Source organism: Mus pahari, chromosome 19 (genome assembly GCF_900095145.1).
Source record: "Mus pahari chromosome 19, PAHARI_EIJ_v1.1, whole genome shotgun sequence".
Lineage (NCBI taxonomy): Eukaryota > Metazoa > Chordata > Mammalia > Rodentia > Muridae > Mus > Mus pahari.
In genome coordinates, this window is record NC_034608.1 from 29804449 (window position 1) to 29824846 (window position 20398).

The window sequence follows — 20398 nt, forward strand, 5'->3', positions numbered from 1 at the left end:
AAGGGAGAATGGCAGAGCAAGGAGGGGTGGAGGCAATCCTGCCAAGAGCAGGACCTAGTGTGGGTCAGAGCCATGGAGGGGCCAGGGGTGAAGGGCACAACTCCAGAGCCATCCGCCATCACTGTTAGTAGGAAATAACCAAACAGGAGGTGGGGTGTCCAAAGGCCAGGCGGTATGAGAAGCTGAAGTCCAGCTCTGCAGAAGTTTGAAACCAAACGGGGACAGCTGGGGTGAGGCGTCATTCTCCAACTATAAGCTTAAGATGGCCACTGTCAGGGGTGATGCAGAATGCAGGGAGCAGATGCCCGGGTAGAGAGCTTAGAAGAGAAGAAAGCAGAGGCCTGCTCCATAGACACGCCCAGTGGGACTGGGACAGGAAGCAAAGGGCAGCAGACGGCCTTGCACCCCAGGATGAAGCCACAAGAACAATGGCTGAAAACACAGGGTGGACCCAGGCCCCTGAGTGACAGACTGCCAAACATTAACCCCAAAGGAATCCTAGAGTTCAACCCTCAGAAGACATTCCCAATGACCCGGGTCTGATTTTGACCTTTCATTGTGTGCTGGACAATGGCAGACATGGTCCTCGGTATTGTTCTGTAGCTCACACATTTGCTGGCTGGGAAGAACAAATGCCCCAAGGTCCTGCCTTAGGTCCTCTATTGTTGTTCTTGCTTACTTTATCCTGGAGTTCCAAATGCCAAACCCACTTGAGAGACACTTTAACGAGGTTAATCTGTTTCCATGTTTGGGAACAATCGCTGTTCAATTCAAGGCTGTTTGGTTGTGAACAAACATTGTACAATTCATCCTAACAGAGATTCGTGCTGGAGTTAGACTCAAGAGGCCCCTCCCTTATCTCCAAGGCTCTATGGTCCTGTGTGACTCCCCACCCCAACCCCAGGTTCTATTGTCTGTAAAACCTTTACCAGCTCTTCACTAAATAACCCGGCTTGTTAGGCCCTCCCTCCAATCTCAGGAGTATGCCCACTGCTGTTAATGAATAATGAGGGGGGTTTGTGAGGTCCCTCCTGCCCTTGCCCAGATCTACACAGGCTTTCTGGGTCAGCTCCCACAGACACTCCTTTATCCTGAGTAGTCCTTCCTTGCTTAACTTTCCAACCTCCCCCTACTCCCAGGAGATCTCCCACCTGGAGAGGAGACAGGTCACACACTGGGTTGGGCGCTCCTTATCTCTGATGGCGTAGACTTTGCCCTTTAACTCCCCTTAGACTTTGTAAAGCCAAAGGTCAGACACACCAACAGCTAATCCCCAAGACAGCTCTAAGGAGAGATTTCAAGGTCATTGTGGAAGGCAAAGATCCTTAAGATTGACAGATACTGGGGAAATGTCATCCTGCATTCTGCTGCAGGGCAGTGTCCTAACAGCCAGGGGCTTCTATTCTAGGCCCCACGTTTAGGGGATAACATCCTCCCAGTAGTCCCCCCAAAAGCTTGACTAAGTTCTCCTATGCCTTTGAGGTCCCTTGGTTGTGGCATTGTCTGATTCCCAGTGTCTTTCGTCAGTCCATGTCCTCAGGCCAAGACTGTGTTACTCCCTCTGACCAGCAGTGTGGCCAGCGCCTGCCTGGGACAGGACAGGAAGTAGGTGTTCCAAGTGCATTTGTGAAATAAAGGAAGAACAAAAATGTACATATAAGGAAGGGGCAGTTGGGACTGCGGGGGAAACTGAGGCACGGGGTTCAAAGGCACTCTAAATATCTGCTTAATAAAAGCAAACACGAACCGCTTATCCCCGAACACACTCAGGCGGTGTGCACCCAGTAATTCAAAGCATCAGTTAGCACCTCCAGCAGAGCCCAGTCTAGCACACTCATGGTTAATGCACAGATCTCTAGCACACTCCTGGTTAATGCACAGATCTCTAGCTGATTTCAGAAGCCCTTTCCCCTTCCTAGTTCCTTGTAAAAAGAAAGAGGGCCGGGGACCCTCCTCACTAGCACCCCACTCCCAATATGCTTGTTGGGGCTACATAGGAAACCAGCCTTCTCATCTAGATGCAAACTTAAGGAGAGCCACCCAGACTGGCATGGGAAGAAAGTCTTCCCTCTTCATATGAGTTCTCTGGTCACTCAGTCCCTGGAGACATGACTAATGTTCAGGAGACAGCAAGACTGCTGGGCAGGCGTGGCCACACTTAGGGGAAAGTTCGCATGTCAGACCCAGAAAAGCCATTTGATAAGCATCAATAAAAGAGTGTCTGCCCAGTGTGTGCACGATCCTGGGCCCATCCCCAAGCAGACCTAATGATCTTACCATCTAAATGTTATGCTTAGAGGATGTTTGACTTGGAAAACTCAATGGAGGCCACTTTTATTACTGTGGTGACCACTAACAGATAGTTTTAAAAGGAGCTGGGCAAAATGTTATTGATACCGTGAAAGGATACAGATTTCTAAATGAGGAGGGAGGATGTTGTTTTTAAACGGGTCTTCTTGCATACCTAAGGTCACATGCACATTAGCAGGCTTGCTAATGGAGTGAATGTCTTACCAAGGTAATGTCTTAGGGTACCCACGGGCCAAATCACTTAAGATAAGGCAGCTGGAAGAACAGAACAGATCGAGTGTCCAGAAATGTACTTGGTCTTACAGGACAATTAGTAGGAAATACATCAATGTCAAGCCTCAACACTGGCTGGTTTGACTTTCCAAGTGAGATCAGGAGTTCGTGTGGCTGACTCAACTGTTTAAAGTCCTTAGTGTCTGGACGTGAGATCTCACGGTTAGCTTCACTAACACAATCGTTCAGCAAAACCTAAGTCCAAACAGTGGCTCGTGCTTTTCCATCACAGTAACCTACCCTGGTCCCCTTAGAAGTCCTAGGCTTTTAGGTAAATATTTTCCACCCTGGGGACTGAACCCAGGGCTATGTTCATGCTTGGAAAACACTTTACCGTGGAGCTTCACCCGTAAGCCTCTTTTTACTTTTTTTAGGGAGGGTCTCCCTAAGTTGCCTGGGCTAGCCTTGAACTCATTCTGTTGCCCAGGTTAGCCTTGAATTTGAGATCCTCCAGCTTTGGGTGTCCAAGAAGCAAGAACTACAGACCTGCACCACCAGCAGGTCCAGCCCGTAAAGCCTGCTCTTTTGAGAAACTACCCTCAGAAGAGGAAGGGTAGCTACTCAGCTACCTGCAGTGAAGGTGGAGGCTGGAGAGGAGGGAACACTCTGAAGTTGGCTGCTGATGTAATCATCCTTCTTCAGTAACCAATGAAGAAGCTGCCACCAGGGAGGCAAAACTCAATTAAGAACCCCCCTAGTAACGTTACCAGTTTATTCTAGTATGTAACAGTTAATAATTTGTAGTATAGTTGATCAGTATCGCTCCTGCAGGAAAGAGGTGAAATTCTTAAAAGGGAAAGAAAACGCACAATTAAGGAACAGTTTCTTTTAAAAAATTGGAAGCTTCTGTGAGAAGCAAATGTCGTTTTTTTAGGCATTTGAGGAGGAGGCAAACTGTGGAGAGGCCACACCTTGTGGCCTTTGGGCCTGCATGGCTGTCACAGCAGCAGCAGCTGAAGTGTATTCTCAAGAGGGGAAGGCAGAAAGTCTGGCCGGGTTCCTCCAGAGCTGGAAGTCTGGCTCTTGCAAACATCTCCCAGCGCCCTCCTGGCCAAGCACAGCACCAGAGGAAACAAAAACTTAAAAAAACAATTTGCGCAGGGAACAATGCGACGGCGTTTCGCTTTGGTTTCACACTCAAGTCTAAATGTGGTTATAATTTTCAGGCACACACTCATAAAAGGCAAGAGTCGAGGCAGAGACTTTTAGGATGCGGAGAAGAGCCCCGCGTCTGTTCTCAAGTGTGCGTAGGCTACACAAAAGTCGTGGGAAAGCAAAAATACAGATGTTTCCAGGCAAATGGCCCAAAGCTGTTCGGCCTCAACCATCACGGTCTCCAAACAACCAGAAACACACCCAAAGCGGTTCCCCCTGAACATGCGTGTAGGACTCTGAGTAGCGTGGGGTGTGCCTGGCCACCCTTCCAGCCCCGACCCACTCGCGCGCCCCGCCGCTGAGCGCCTTGGCGATGAGGGTTCAAATCTCACTGGCTCCTCGGTACCCTCACCCGGCCGTGGTACGCGCTAAGCTTCGGTCCCTTCCTAACTCTCCCGCACCCAATCCATAACAAAGGAGGTTCCGTAATGGATGGGCGATCGCTGCCCACAGGGACCACGAACGGGAGACCCGGAGGAAGAATGCACCTGGCCGTGCCACCCGCGATACCCTCGAGGGCCGAGCGGCTTGACCGCACCAGGCGCTGGACAAAGAGGCCTCGCGGGGCGCCAGGGGTGCTGGGAGGGAGGCTAGGGAGCGCAGCCCGCAGGGAACTCACCTTCGCAGCGGCTCGGCTGCGCTCCTCGTGGAGCAGAAGGGCGGCGAGCAGCAGCAGAAGCCAGACGCTGAGCCGGGGCCCCATGGTGGCGCGCCCGGGGCGGCAGGGGACCAACAGAGACGGCGGGGAACTGCAGCCCGGCTCCCGTGGGCCGCGGCGAGGTGCTCAGTCTCGGAGGGCCCGGGCGTGAGCCCTGCTCACCGTCCCGGGTGCGGTGGCTCTGCGCAGAGACCTGTGCGCGCCGCCCGAGGAGCTCCCCAATTTGTTGGCGCTGCCCCCTCCCCTCGGCAGTGCGCGGGCGGCGTCTCTAAGGGGAGGACCCTGCGGCGCGGGTAAGAGGCGGAGGCTGCGCGCCGCTCGGGACTTGGTGTCGCAGGGAGTCCGAACGCCGGGGCTCTGCGCTCCGCACCCAACTCCTCCCGCGCCCCGATTCCACGAGCCCCTTGGCTCGCCAATCCCAGGCAAGCACCAGCAAGTCACGCCGGGGCCGGGAGTCCGGCGCCCACGGAGCAGAGCCAGGCCGGCCTGGCCGCCGGTGTGCCGCGGGACAACGCTTCTGCAGGGGCCCATGCGCGCCAGCAGCAGCTCCTGACCCTGAGGTGAGAACGACCCCCGGGAGGCGCCGAGATCCAGGCCCCAAGTCGCAGACCTGTAGCGCCGGGGTAGGCTGAGGCCGCACGCTCCGTTGGATCGGAGCTGGGGGAATAGGGATCGCTCTGCATGGGCTGAGCAGCTCCAGGCAGGGCCTACGGAGAAGAGTCTCCCTTTTTCTGTCTCCTGATGGGACAGAACTTTGGTTACCCGCAAGGAAACTAGGGACATTACTGCGGAGTCGAGGTTGCTAAGATGACGATGCTCTCTCTGCCTGCCACCTTTGCTAACCCGCTTTGTCTCTTGCCTCCAGGTTAGGAAGGGATCGAGCCGAGTCTAGAGCTCAAAGACTGGGATCATGGACAGAGTGCGGTTCACAGCGTCTGGCCCTCCCCTGCGAGGGTAAGTAGCCCTCTGCCTGGTCTCCTAGGTGTAGGGAACCTTGCATGCATCTTTCAGGAGTTGACAAGTTGGGGCCCGCGTGTTTTGTCGCTCTCTTACCCTCCCTCCCTCTCCTGTGCAGGTGGCTGCTGCTAGCAACTGTGACAGTGGGACTCCTGGCTCAGGGCGTCTTGGGGGTAAGTACCGCTCGAACTCCACGCGCTTGGAGTTCCGCGCCCGTGACGGGTTGGGACTCAAGCGGAGCCTCGTGGAAGACAGGCTCGTCGAGCCCACATGAGTGTGCGTGTGCGTTGTGGGTGTGTGCTACTGTGTCTGCCAGCCGCGCGTCCCGTGCAGTGCAGGAGTCGGCCCTCTCTCGGGAGCTAATAATTAAAACGTAGCCTCAGGCACCTTTTGCTGCCAAGCTTTGGCCTTAGCAGCAAGGGAAGAATGTCTGTCACTAGGCCACGAGGCGCATGGACGGAGGGGGCTGGGAGCAAAGAGGTTCCAGAAACTCAGCGGTGGTGTCCAGGCACTGTGGTGGGCAGAGAGCATCTTGCTTAAATATGAGTCTCTGGGGAGGGGCGGGGCAAGGAGGAGACAGCCTCCTACTTTAAGGTTGTTAGGGAACAAAGGGATAGAAACCTCGGTCTCTCCCAAATCTTGAGAAAGCCCTGAAGAGCCACTGGCCAGAGGGAGGCCTGTGGTCCCTGGCTTCTGTGGCTTTTTTACTGTACCTGTTGCTCCTTGAAAGGCCAAACCAGGCTTGCCAGAACTGCCTTTGAACTGAAATGGAGGGGTATTCTGGGGCTCCCATGCATTTTAAATGTGGCCACTCCTTATAGAGCTGTACCAGTAACACCCGGGTGGAGGGTCTCCTCATGGGTAGTGCTGTTTAAAAGACACATGAAAATTGAGGACCGGGGCCAGGTGCCCTGTGTGCCCTGTTTACCTGTCTGTGGAGTACCCAAGTTCCTAGACAGAGCTTGGGGACGCCAGTACACTCTGTGTCTGGAACCAACACACCCTGGGGAAAGGAGCCCTGCTTCAGCCTCCTTCCCTTTCCCTCACCTAGCTGAAACCATCAGTGGTTCTCAGGCTTGCAGTAAGTGGGAACTGGTTCCACTACAGAGTTGGTTTCTGGCTCTGCTGGGATGCAGGGACCAGCATGAGGAGAAAGAGGAGCTCTAACCAGGCTTTGGGCCGGTCAGCCCTGGCCAGTCTTATAGCTTGAGTCTGTCTCCTTCCTGTCCCAGTTCTCAGTCCTGATGTAAGAGCAGAACCTAAATGTTGGAACAGCCCATTACCTACGGGCCCTCATGCATGACTCCCACTTGGCTGGGATCCGTAGACCACAGCAGCACTTAAACCCACGTTCCTAGAAAGTGACGGCCAGTGTGGTGACTCCCACAGCCCTGAGCCGCTGCACAGCCATCAATGTCTTTAATCCTGAGAACTAAGACCTTACTGGGCATCATTTTTTTTTCAACTCCCAAAAGGGTTTGCTATGGAAAGGCATTATACCCAGCTCTGCCCTCGCCTCATGACACCAAACCTCGGTTTCCACATTCCTCGGAATATTGGTAGCTTGTCCCAGAGGCCATATTCCCTGCATATACAATATAGCTCCCCAGTCTCCCCAAATCCTTTCCTGTGCTACAAACCCACCTCCGTGTCTCTGGCCCTTTACTCTTGGATGGGACCGAGAGCAGGTACTTCCCAGATAAGCCACATTGCCTAGAAAGGCTTTCAAAAACTCCAGATCCCATCTCAGACAACCCAGCAGGATTTTCCGAGGCAATGCCTGGAACCCTGCACTCTGAAGACACAGGAAACTTTGGGAGCCCTGATCCGTTCACGTGAGCTGAGAGACAGCGTCCGACGTCTTCCATGTGCTTAGTTCATTCCCTGGGTTTTAGAGTCTGAATGTGTAGATGCGTGTGAAATCCGTGTGCCTGCAACCGCGTGCCATTGATTGGTATGGTTAACAATCTGGCCCACTAGCTTTTTCACAGCTAGTGCCTGTGACTTGACTTCTTTGTGCACTGGACTCTTCCTTGCGGCGAGCTCTGCCCCTCCCCTCTTCGCCTGCCTGGTTCTGCTATCCTGTTCCATTGTTTTTGGTATCTGGAACCATTGTGGGGTGGATCGGTTCAGAAAATAGGACCACCGGTTGTATCTTGTGGGGGCCTTAGGCAGAAGCATCTGGGAATTGTTAGTGAAAAGAATGGGCAGTTATTTCATGAATGCTTCTTGCATACCAAGGTGTGCGCATGAGCACATCAAAGACTACAGGAAAATACTCCTGACGTGGGTAACTCTTAGGCCCATTTTACAGAAAAAGAAAAAGAAAAAATGAGGTCAGAAGTATAAATAACATGCCCCGGGTTTCTCTTTTGTTCATGGTGAGGCCAGGTACCCCGTTGCCACACCCAGCCTCCTGAATTCCCAAGCCAATAGTGAAGAAGCTCTTAAGGCTTATCCTTGGCTCTTCTCATGTTGGGGTTTTCCTGATCTAAAGCTCAAACATCGATTTGGAAAGTGGGGGAGTCCCTCCTCTAGCACAGGGTAAAAGAAGTGAAGGGCCACCATCATCATCCTCAGCTCAGGGTCATGTGTGAACACACATGTTCTATCTCTGCACCTCTGGACCAGTCACTGTCACCCATGTGGTTGTTTCCAAAGGCCAGAAAAACTCCTGCACATACAAATGTCCATCCTGAGACCAAGGCTTGCGTTGTAACGGGGTGCCAATCCCAGAATCCTCCGTGGCAGGCTGCCTGGGTAAAGATCCCAACTGGAAGAGCAGCTAAAGCCTACTGAGGGTGCTTCCATGTGTGTCTGAGTCATAGGGACTTGGGGAACAGTGTCCACCTCACAGGGCTGTGAAGGGAGCAGGCAGGTCTGGGACTAAGGAAGACTGTGTGTTCCCACTTCCCTGAGGCTTTGATCCCTTTGTGTGAGACCAGGGCCCCCAAGCAGAGGAAGTCACTGTGGAGCTCTCCGTTGATAGAATGGAGCCATGAGCCCTCTCAGCCCTCTAGAGCCTCAGAGCTCAGCTTCCCTGAGTAGCTTAGATGGCTTAGCCACAGCACAGACACTCCTCATCCTACACACTTAGAGACGGGTAGAAATTTCGATCAGAAGAGTGGGGATGGGAGAGGGCCCCAGCCCTGTCTGTGGAGCAGTCAGAACCAGAAAGAGAGACAATATGAGACTCAAGGGCAAGGTTCTGGAGCAGAAAAACTAAGATTCTGCTAAAAAATAAATAAATAAATTAAATAAAACTCAAAGAGTTGTAGTTGAAGGTCTGGAGAGGAGACGCTAATGTGAGTGTTGGGCCAGGCAGAGTCTTTGTAGAGCCCTGCTGCTTTCCAGAAAGGCGGGTGAGGAAAGCTGAAACTGGGGTTGTCAAAAAGATACCCAGGCTCTGAGGATTCTAGAAAGTACTTTCAAATTCACCTCCGGCTATTTGTGGCCAAGGCTGTTCACCAGTAGAGGTGGCAGGCGTTAGGCACCAGCATGAGCCCGCACCTCAAAGCACCCTTGGCAAGAGGTGGTTCCTCCTCATGGCTAGTCAGCTGCTTGAACTCAAAGGGAGTGGGAGTTGAGGGGACGCTGGGTGAGCTGTATGCTGCTCCTGTGATGGTCCACACAACCCAGTTCAGTCAGGGACAGAATGCAGCCTGAGTTGCCCACCTCTGCCAGACCTGTGGGGATGGGTCCTGGGCTCAGGAGCCTCCACCCTCATCCCCCCCCCGGGGGGGGGGAATTGTCTGGGTGAGCATCAGGGCTCTCTAGCATGTAACACAACAGAATCTTGGATGTGAGGCCCTTCCCTGTCATGCAGGCTATTGATGAGCTTCTGGAATCCAGTAAGTAAATGTTACTCCTCTAACAGCCGATCCCTCCAGATAACGTCCTTGGTATCTCAGGACTGTGACCCTTGACCCCACTGACTACCCCAGGTGACAATGAGGTTATTGTTTAAGTAATCTATCAAAGAATCAAGTGATATGGAATCTTCGGAGGATTCTGTGGGTGTCTAAGTCCTTTGTGTATGGTTAGGGGGTGAATTTCAAAGAAAGTTAAGTAGCCAAGGCTTCCCTAGAAAACTCTAATCTATTCATCTGGGGGGAGGGGTCTCCCATCTTTGGCTCCTGGTGGGTCTCTGCTCTATGACCAGCTCTGTGAGGCCTGTTTGGCTCTCCCTGAGGCAGATTTTGGAGCAGGGAGTTTCCCTGTATATCCTAGCATCAAGTGTAGTGTGCCGCTCGGAGCAGATCCTGGCACAGAAAAGCCACGTTAGTGAAAAAAAAAGCAGAAACCTACTGGAGTCTATAACTGAATAGGATAATCTTCATTTCTTCCTTTTGAGAAGTGTGCAAGTGTCTGGGTGGAGGGGGTACAGGAACCTGAGCTGTCTTTGCAATTTTTCTGCCAGTGTCAACTGAGTTACAGATAAATTTCTTGGTGGTGGTGGTGGTGGTGGTGGTGGTGGTGGTGGTGGTGGTGGTGGTGGTGGTGGTGGTGGAAACACGGCTTCACTGCATAGTCCTGGCTAGCCTTTAGCTCACAAACATCAGCCTGCCTCTGCCTTCGGAGTACTCAGCTCTTAGGAATTTTTAGCAGCTAGTCAAACATCAATTATGGGTCAACCATGTGTTAGTGACAAGCAGATGTGCCAAGGACAGGGAACACTGTGCCTGCCCACCCTCCAGTAAGTCAAGATCACTCTGCTGGCTTAGGAAATATGGCAGGGTTGTTCCCTGGCCTGGGTGAGGGCTCCTCTCCCAGAAGGCCCTGCAGGGCTGCAGCAGGAGCCTTCGGTCCCTACAGAATGGTGAGGTGGAGTGCCACGTAGCATTTACTCTGCTTGTCCTGGGGCTCTCCTGGGATCAGTGTCCTTTGTAATGACTGACTGGCTGATAGCCACCTCTACAGGGAGCTGGAGGGTGGGGCTGGTCCTGGAGGACCTGTGCAGCTTTAGAGGTTGGGACTTAAGATTACCCATGACTAGTGAGTTGGTCCACCATGTGGACAGCAAAGAAGCTCCTTGAAGTCTCCCAAGGCTGGCTTGGCAGCCACCCAACTGTAACCTGGCTGGGGGTTCTGGAAGCTGGTGCATGCACTGAGAGTGTAGAGGCTCTGTGTTATCCCCAGACCTAGGTATGTTCCCCCTGAGTTCTAGGGTTATAGACCCAGAGAAGGGCAAAGGAACCCCAGTGGATCAGAGAAGCAGAAAATCAACCTTGAACCTTTGACTAGAATCTGAAGTCAGGGCATGTCCTCATTGCTCTGGGGAACAAGAGAGCTGCGTGCCCTGTACTACATGAGATTAAGTGCTGAAGAAGCAGTGGTATGCCAGGATATCCTACATCCTGTGTCCCCAACCACCTACACACACACACACACACACACACACACACACACACACACACACACACGTACATCTCAACACACACATGCACACACATCTCTACACACACATACTTCTCTACACACACATGCACACACACACATGCATGCCCCCCACACCTCTCTTTACACACACATATCTCTACATACACACACACATCTTACACACACATCTCTACACACACATACATCTCTACACATACATGCACACACATATGTACACACATACATCTCTACACACACATACATCTCTACATACACATACACACACATCTCTACACACACATACATCTCTACACACACATGCACACACATCTCTGCACACACATATACATGTGCGTGCCCCCTCACCCCTCTCTACACATACATGCCCACACACACACATCTCTACACACACACACAAACACACAGGAGCAGGAGAGCGCATGCGTTCACAAATACCTCTCTCTCTCTCTCTCTCTCTCTCTCTCTCTCTCTCTCTCTCTCCACACACACACACACACACACACACACACACACATCTTTACATACACACACATCTCTACACAAACACACACACACACATCTCTATACATACATACACATCTATCTCTACATCCCCAGGTCTCTACATACACACACACACCTCTACATGGCACAGGTCTCTGAGTAGGACCCCCGGTGACTACAGACCATGTCTCAGCCCCTGGGAAAGCACCAGGGAGACAAGTGAGTGGCACTTGGTCTGTGGTGTGGCCTGGCACATGGACCTGTCAACCTACATCAGATGGTGCAGCCTCTGTCCTGCTGCCACGCCTGCCTGTGCTCTCCTGTGTGTGCTTCTCACTCAGGCCCAAAGACACCGGTGTCCCCTTCCCGCTAGAGCATGCCCAGAGCAGAGACCAAGATACCTGTGCTCGCACAGACATGGGACCCACGGCAGACTCTAACGGAAGCCCCCGCTCTCTGACTGATAGGGTTTCAAACCGTCCTCAGAGACACAGGACTTTGGAGCAGGGGAAGACGGCTCAGCTCGGAACCCCAGGCTGGAAAAGGAGAAATGAGAGTCTGAAGTCAGCATGGGCCAGATAGGCAAGACCCTTTCTCAAAAACCAAAGCCCAGGGGGTAGTGAAGGGTGAGGAGGGGTGTGCCTCAGCACGTCCCACACTCGTGTAAAAACAACCTCAGGTACCACTGATAAACTCATCATTTGGGTGAAAACAGCATTCAGAGAAAATTAGCAAGAGACTGTATCAACGTGTGCTGGTTCGCACTACATGCCCCTCCCCCCCAAAAAATTAAATGTTGCCTCCACTGGATGACGCATCTGGGCAGTGAGGGCATCTGCCCATGTTGATTTGCATTTTTTCCTAGGAATTGTTTGACCCCACCCATAAAATTCCTATTTCCATGTTTCTGCCCATTTCGGTGATCATCCACGTGGGAATTAGAGAATTTGTGTTTAGAATTCCATGGAGCCATTATCCAGTGACTGTCAGGGCTCACTGAGCCCTGTGCTCTTAACTAACTGAATGTTGATCTTGGTGACCGAGGGGTTACAAAGCCCTGTGAGAGCAGGGGGAGAGGCTCTGGCCTCACAGGGTCACAGACATAGCCTCCTCACACTGTCCTGAGGCTCTGACTGGGCCCAAGATACAGTCATTTTAAAGACACATTTCCTCTGTGGTCCCTTCCTGCCCAGTCTCCACACACAGTGGCAATGGCCCCAGGAGAGAAAGAGAGGCAGGAGGGACCCCACAAAGGGACGTGAACCCTGAAGACATTTTTGGCACCGGGGAATCCTGAGCCAGAGAGAATCGCAGCATGGCTGCTGTTTCAAGCCGTGGGTGCTAAAGGCCGGATCCAGCCATTGACACGTACTGAGGGACAGACTGAGGCAGGGCAGGCAGAAGAGTCTGCAGTAGGATCCAAGGTGGGAGAGGACCCGGGACTCTATTCTAAGTCTTCTGCCCCTCACTTTGAAGCCAGGGTATCAAACCCCACACTGACCTCCCGGTAAACCTGTCTGTGATCATGAGAGGCCTTTCCTTCCCACATCTTTCTTTCATCCCTACCCTAACGCTCCATCCTTTGCTTCCTCGGTTACTTTATTCGTAGGTGTTTTATGCGGGTGTTGAAGGGATTGAAAAGGGGCTACTCCGGCCCCCACACCCTGATTCTCTTACTGAGTTCCTTACAGTAAAGCTAGGAGTGATTTTGTGGGTGTGAATGTTTTATCTGGCTACTGGTTTGCCCAAAGTGCTTATGAGATGTAGGAGATTTCTGGCGGTCTTTGGGGTCTTTCCTTGATGAGTTTTTCTTTGGAAAACTTTCCCCTCTAGGTTCTGGGTTGAACGTGTTTGCCCAAGTCTGCTCTCAGCCCGTTGGCCATTTTTACCAAATGGAAATCTTCATCGGGGGTTTTAGTTATTTCTGTATCTTTGAGTTCGGTAGCTGAGTTATGATCTTGCAAGCGTTACGTCTGGCTCTTCTGTATCTCTTGCCTTCCTGAGCTGGGGTTTCTCTGTACGTTTGGTTATCTCTTCTCAGTGAAGCGGTCTCCTTTCCAAGTAGCCTAACCTTGACATCTCAGTTCTAGATAGCGCTCAGCAAGGGGCTACAAACTGCAAACTACATCAGTGCCTTCAAACCATCTATTCAAGGTAGAGAAATACATTTGAAGGTTTATACACTTCTGTGGGCGTCTAGCCTGTCTGTCTGGACTTTGACAACCTAGGATTTCTCTCCTCTACTGAACCTTATATGAGAAGGTCACCCTCTCACCAAAACTCTCCGTCTGAGGTTTGTGGAGGATGTGGGCTTGCCCGGAGGGTAGAACTCTGTTAGGTTTCCCTTTTGGAAGCGAGTTCTGTTTTCCTCCCCCAAGCCAGGGACGGGCAAGCTCACCATTGTATCTTCACCCTCTTGCCTATGGTTTAGTTCTTTCTCCCATCTCTGTCTTTAGGATGAAACCTGTTTTAGCTTACTGTCCCTTTTTACCTGCTTACAGAGAAGCAGCCCCTAGTCCGCCATCTTAACCAGGAAGTCGATAAAGGGGTGGGGATTCCTGCCCATATTCTCAGTGTCTAGAGCATGGAAACTATGCTGTGTCTTCATGGCTCTTGTCAAATCATTGCTGTGGTGACCAGGGGCCTGAGCCCACGTACGAAGCCACCCTGTACCGTCTCACATGGTAGGAGCTGGTCTAGAAATAACGCTGATGCCTCCTCGAGACAGCTAGATCCATTTCCTTTGAGTCTGAGAAATGCCAGCAAAGGGGAAATTCTTATTTGCATTAAAGTTAAGTCAAGGTGTAGCTAAGTTAGTTCCAGAATGAAGGGTTATAACGATTGTATTTAAATAACCTAGAGGTCCAAGTATAACGGAGTTGGGAGAGAAAGCCTGAAGAGTCTGGATGGGCAGAGTGTGATATGAAGAAGCAACTAAAATCTTGAATAAAGGAAGACATGTCCCCCCCCCCATGTGCCTCTAGGGCAAAGTGCCTTCCCTTTCTCTACAGCCATTTGAGAACCGCTGGCCCTCTGGCAAAAGAGGCCAGCCATGAGCATCTCCAGAGAAATGTCTCCTTCCTCCTTTCTTATTTGGCGACTTACTTCTTTGTCAAGTAGCTTAGTCATAACTGAGAAAGAACCAGGATGCACACTTTTCCTGTCTGCAAAACTCCCCTGCCACTTCCCAACAGAGCCGGGTGCCCCACCCCACCCTCCAGAGAGGACCCCAGCTTGGACAGGATTTCCCACCATCATACTGTCTGGCCTCCTCCCTCTTCCTGCTAAACAGGAATGCAAAGGCCAAGGTCTGGCCCTCTCTAGGATCTGCGGCAGCATCTAGTGCTGTTGAACATAGCTGGGTGTGTGTAACCACATCTGGACACCAGCACATAAGGAGAGGATTTCTAGCCAACACCGGCACAGGCCTGCTCCAGCCCTGGCTTCTGTTGGTTTTCTTCTGTTCTCCTGCTGATCCGTCACCGGCTCCTTCTGCCACAGTGGCTGTGAGCCTGCAAATCCTACATATCTCACCAAACAAGGTGGTCAGCCCCATCGGACCTGGGTCCAGAGAGACCCCAGCGCCTTTTGCCCTTTGCCCTTTGCACTCCTTGGCTCCTCTGTCCTTCCCTTCTGTGGGTCTTGAGTTCTCCGACAACAGCACTTGGTTATCGGCATCTCACCTGATTGGAATTTACCATTCTAGAAATGAATGAGCTGTTTCATTCTGGAAGGGGAAGGAAGCGGGATTACTCATGCTGGCTCTTGGCGTTGGGTTTTTGTTTCTTGCTGGTTTTTTGTTGGTTTTTTTTTTTTTTAAACCTTTTCTTTTTTAATCCAAAAATTCCTGACTGAGGAAGAATAGAGTTGTGTCTCCCTTGGTTCTGCGGGCCTGTTGTCCTAGCTACTTGAGAGGCTGAGGCAGAAGGAGCTCAAGTGGAAGGCTTGCCTGAGCGACAGAGTGAATTCAGTGCCAGCCTGGAGGATCTGGTAGATCCTGCCTCAAAATGCAAACGCAAGAAGCAGACTAGAGTTGTAAGCCCGTGGTGGAGCACTTGCCTCGCATGGTGGAGCACTTGCCTCGCAGGCAGGAGACCCTGGGTTCCGCGCCAGGCACTGGAAACAAACACACAATCCCATAAGAATAAGGTGCAGGTCTTGCCAGAAAGTTCTGGAAGAAGGGATACAACTGGGCTACCGTGATATTTGAAACAGCTATGGTTTGAGCCTCTTGAGCCAAGTCTGACCTTTGGGCTACCCGTCCCCTATGAGAACAAGGGAGCAAAGCAGGTCAAAGTCTGTTTCCTTAACAGAGGAGAGACAGACAGACGAACCAAGCAGTTTTTAAAATTGCCTTTTTGAGCTGGGTGGGGTGCATACCTTTAATCCCAGCACCCAGGAAGCAGAGGCAGGCAGATCTTCATGAGTTCCAGGGCAGCCTGGGCTACACACAGAAAAGAAAAACCCTGTCTTAAAAAAAAAAAAAAAAAAAAAAAGCCTTTTCATGTTTTTCATGGGCCCTTCAAGGAGGCCTGATGTCTAAGGTTGTCCCTCCTCCATTCTCCTTTGGGCAGACAATATCCCTGTCTTCTAGTCAAGGCTGAATCCTCATTAGGTTTACCTTGAACCTCTAAGAATAAAGACAAAGGGAGGTCTCTGGTCCCTCACGTTTTTAGAGTCTTGTTCCTGTATACATTTCATGAGCTAAAAGACATGGAACTCTTAAGATGTCACTACACATTTCAGACAGACAGACAGACAGATAGACATGATGTTCACCTGAAAGTGACCCTACCTCAGGACTTCTGTTCTCTCTCTCTCTCTCTCTCTCTCTCTCTCTCTCTCTCTCTCTCTCTCTCTCTCTCTCTCTCTCTCTCTCTCTCTCTCTCTCTCTCTCTCTCGTGTATATATGTATGTGTGTGTTGGTTTTCATAGGCTTTCCTTTCTAAAACTATGGTAAAACGTACAACATAAAATTACCACCCTGGTTTCTGCAGTAAAAAGCCTGGTTATTTTAAAGAACAGCAGTCATGACACTGTGAGGAGAAATGTCTCCTGCACAGAGAAGGCAGCTCGAGAGATGCTGCTCTTGGTCCATGCTACCTATGATGGGAGCCCAGTAGATGGGAGGAAGAAGAATCAGTCCAAGGAAAAGAGCCTTCTGGCCTCCCATGCTTAGGCATGGGTGTGGGGGGGGGGCTGTGTGTAGGCAGGAGCAGACAGAGAAGCACAGGGCCCTGCACCCAGTAGGTGTCTGGTGCAGTAGTGAGATCCTGATTCAGAAGGGAGCAGAGGGAAAGAAAGGGCAAGATGCATCCTGGGCCGAACTCAAGTGGCTGGGCCTTTTTGTTCAGAATCACAGTGCTAATCTGTGCGTCCATCAAAAATGTGCGCTCAAAGGCAGCCAGGGACATTCTTCTCCATTGGTTCTACTTGGTTTGAATTGTCGTATTTAAAACTACTGGGGTAGGCAGACATTGGCTTATCTGCAGAGTCAAGCTAATGTAAAATATGCTTCCACTGCAAGACAGTGTGCCAAAGTATTTCCATTTCATGCCCTGCATTTTTTTCCTTGAGCTGCAGACCCAGAGGGGATTGGGCATGTGGCCAGTGAGCACACTGGGCTGAGGGAGCACTGTCCTCAGGGTTGCAGAGGCCCAATGGCCACCTTGATGCTTCTGGAAATTCAGCCTTATGTTCATTGTGGGTGAGAATGTGGAAAGTGGAGGCTGGTGAGATGGCTGAGCTGTGAAGTTCATGCCATACAAGCAGGAGGCCCTAAGTTCAAACCCCAGAACCCACATGAAAAAGTCGACCAAGGTGGTTGCATCCCTGCACTCCCAGTGCATGGGAAGTGGACATGGGCAGACTTCTGGGGTTCGCTGGCTAGCCAGTCGAGCTGAATCTGTGAGCTGCAAGATCAGGGAAATTCCTTGTTTCAGAAAGTGTAGTGGAAAACAATTGAGAAAGGCACCTGAGGTCTACATCTGTCCTACACACAGAGAAACACACATAGACACACACATGCACACACATACACATAAATACACACACAGAGACACACACAGACACACACATAGAAAGAGACACAGACACACACATAGACACAAACATGCACACACATATACAGAAACACACACACATAGACACACAGGCACACACACATAGAGAGACACACATGAGAGAGACACACACACTCACACACAGATACACACTCAGATACTCACAGACACACAGACACACACACACACAGAGACACACACAGAGACACACACTCACACACATATACACAGATACATACATACACACGTAGACACATATACATACACACAGACACACACAAATATATACACACGCAGTCACACACATACACAAACATAAACACATACACATTCACACACAAACACATACACATTCGCACACAAACACATACACAGTCACTCACAAACACACACTCACTGAGGACCAGTGTCCCAACCGCATCCAATGTGGGCCACCAGACTCCTTCTGAGACCCATCCACCAAGTGGTATGGACAGGGGAGCTTACCCAAAAAGGTACTTTATCCCATCCAGTGTGGTCTCTGACAAGACTGTCTGAGCCCAGAGGAGCCATGCACATCCCTTCCCTGAATGCACAAAACACCACGCTAGAAAGAGTCCTCGCCCGTAGTCAGAGGTCAGCAATGAGGATAGGAACAAGCACACGGTTCCAATTCCCTGCCACATCCCCGTCACAGGTCAGCCTGCAGCCCTGGACTTTGCATTTCTGACTCTGATAGGGACCCACCCTCGCAGGGTCCCTAGCTACCATGGGACTTAGGTCTACCTGGGACCGCTGTCTGGGCACCAGTAGCATATAGATCTTAAACCTGGCAGCTTGCACACCTACAGGGAAGTGTGCGGAAATGGCTGTGAGGAAGGTTGTTTTCTTTTGCTCACCTGTAAGAAGGCAAAGGAATTCTTGCCTTGAAAAACTCTTATCTTTGTACACGAGGGCCTGAACCCTGAGGGTTCAGGTCACAAGTATGACCCTGAGCTTCAGTGAAGACTATAAAGGGAACAATATGATATATGGCTTCTAATCCCCATAAAGATGAGCTTTCCTACACAGCCAACCTTAACTATCACTTTAACAAAGTCGAGGCTGAAGGTATTAAGCTGAACCTGAGCTCGACCATCCTTGAACAAGCATTCAGAGTGGATTATGGGAAGCAGAAAGCTACAGCAGGCTTCAGGAGTGTTCCTGGAAGTTTAGAGTTGCTGGAAGCTCCTTTGAAGTCAGTGTGGCAATCAGTTCCTCCCACCAGAGCACCTCCACCACTCCCTTCAGGCTTTTGATTATTATTTCCAGTCCCAGTGGTCAGTCCTGTGCATTGGTCTCTAGTTGAACATCTGTTCAATGTCAGCAGAATTTCATGTAATTCCCTGAAAAATTCTAGCCATGTCTTACAGGGCGAAATGCCGTGTAATTACAGATGAAGCCCCCTGATGGTTCTCATAAGCATCTCCTGGTGAAATCACACTGGAAGTCACCTGGTGAAGGCAGGATGGGTGATGGGAACATAGCAAGACCTCAGTACTTCCTCACACAGACATCTCATTGGCTGTGTGTCTGTACCCACAATGCTCTGGACCCTCCCCTCCTGTCGCCTCTGCCTCTCCGTCAGACTTCAGGACTTACACACTGTCTTCTCCCAAGAAAGGAGAGTCAGCTTTTCCACAGCACAGAAGTGTCCTGTCTTGGAACCTCTTTCTACAAGATTAACCTGCCCACTGCAGTGTCACCCTCTGCATCCAGGTCGCATGGGTCAAATCAAACTCCATTTGTCACAGCTGTAACCTTTCATGTCTTAAGCCTTTGTCCTCCTCTGTGAGAGGACTTTAGAATCCTCCCAGTGCATGTGGCCAAAAGGATTCCATTCAATAATGTAGGGGAAGCCCTTAACAGGGCCTGGTGTAGAATAACCGCCTCCCAAAGGCTCTGGTTACCACACTTCCTGTCCGTCCCCCTGCCTTTGGACCTCAGAGCGTGCCTCCTCCGGGAATAGTAATTCCAAGAGCTTTCCAGTCCGGGAGTAGCTCCTTCCATCTCTTACCCCAGCCCTGTCAAGCCCAGGCAGCTAGCTCACATCTCCATTCTAATCTGCTCAGCAACAGAGGAAAGCGCTTAGCTTGGCTGCTGAGCTACTGTCAGGAGATTGGGTAAAACCCCACCATCTCCAACTAAAGGGCCTTGGTTGGGGGAAAGAATAGCCTGTGGCTGTGGCTAGCTCTGTTTAAAAGTATCTGCCTAAGATTCAGGAATGCCTTTCCACACATACCACAAAGCTGGGTCTGGGTGTACTGGGCCTCCACAGACTCAACCTATCCCCTGACCTCAGTTCTCACACACCCCCGAGAGCACACATCACAGTTGTCCTGGTCTTCTGTCACTGAACCAGGCAGAACCAGGTTACCTTCCAGCCAGCTCTCCTGGTATCAAGCCTCAACACTGTCACCTCCTTGAGACCGATTCACATCGCTTCGTCTCTCAAAGGCTAGGGAGGGTGACCCGCTCGCTCCCACACTCCCAGCTGGCTTTTCTGAGTTTGTCCCCCCACAGTGGAGAGGTCAAGGGGGTGTTGGAATGAAAAACAAAGAAATCCAGTTTGGCTTGTGTTGTTTTAAGAGAGGAATTTATTCTGTGGGTGTCAGTGAAGCGTTAAAACCCCCCAGCTCCCTACAGAGGCCTCCTGCTGTGACCCACACCCCAAGAATTCTGTTCCTGTGATCAGTTACAGCCAAGCCCTGAGTGGAGTCCCAGCTCTGGCCTGTTGCCTTTCAAACCGAGTTGTCAAGGTAAACATTTTCATAGTTTCTCAGCCACACGGACAACATGATTAGAACGATCAGAAAAGTCAAACTAGGGATGTGCGTTCCTGAGGTTTTGCTTTAGAAACACGGATGATGTGCAGAAAGGCTGTTGAGCAATGACTGGAGCTATGTTATCTAGAACCAAGTGCTGAAGACCTCACTAGCACACTTGACCAAAGTGACCTGGGTTCAGGCAACCTTAGGGAAAAGGGAGTCTTGAGCTAATCCTTGCTAGACAAAGCTCATTAAAATGTTGTGTTTGTTTTGTTGGGTTTTGAGACAGGATTTCTTTTTAAAAAAAAAAAAAA

At 51.0% G+C, this 20398-nt stretch overlaps 2 protein-coding genes across 2 annotated transcripts in view; one reads left to right on the forward strand and one right to left on the reverse strand.

The window, feature by feature from the left end:
• Nucleotides 1-4663, reverse strand: part of Col4a1 (collagen type IV alpha 1 chain) — a 113618-nt gene extending 108955 nt beyond the window's left edge. The window contains exon 1 of the mRNA XM_021219873.1: nt 4358-4663. Coding sequence (XP_021075532.1) covers nt 4358-4441 — 84 coding nt within the window. The 5' untranslated portion in view covers nt 4442-4663. The remainder of the gene's footprint in view (nt 1-4357) is intronic.
• Col4a2 (collagen type IV alpha 2 chain) overlaps nt 4652-20398 on the forward strand; it is a 138101-nt gene continuing 122354 nt past the window's right edge. The window contains exons 1-3 of the mRNA XM_021219872.1: nt 4652-4956; nt 5262-5350; nt 5472-5526. Coding sequence (XP_021075531.1) covers nt 5307-5350; nt 5472-5526 — 99 coding nt within the window. The 5' untranslated portion in view covers nt 4652-4956; nt 5262-5306. The remainder of the gene's footprint in view (nt 4957-5261; nt 5351-5471; nt 5527-20398) is intronic.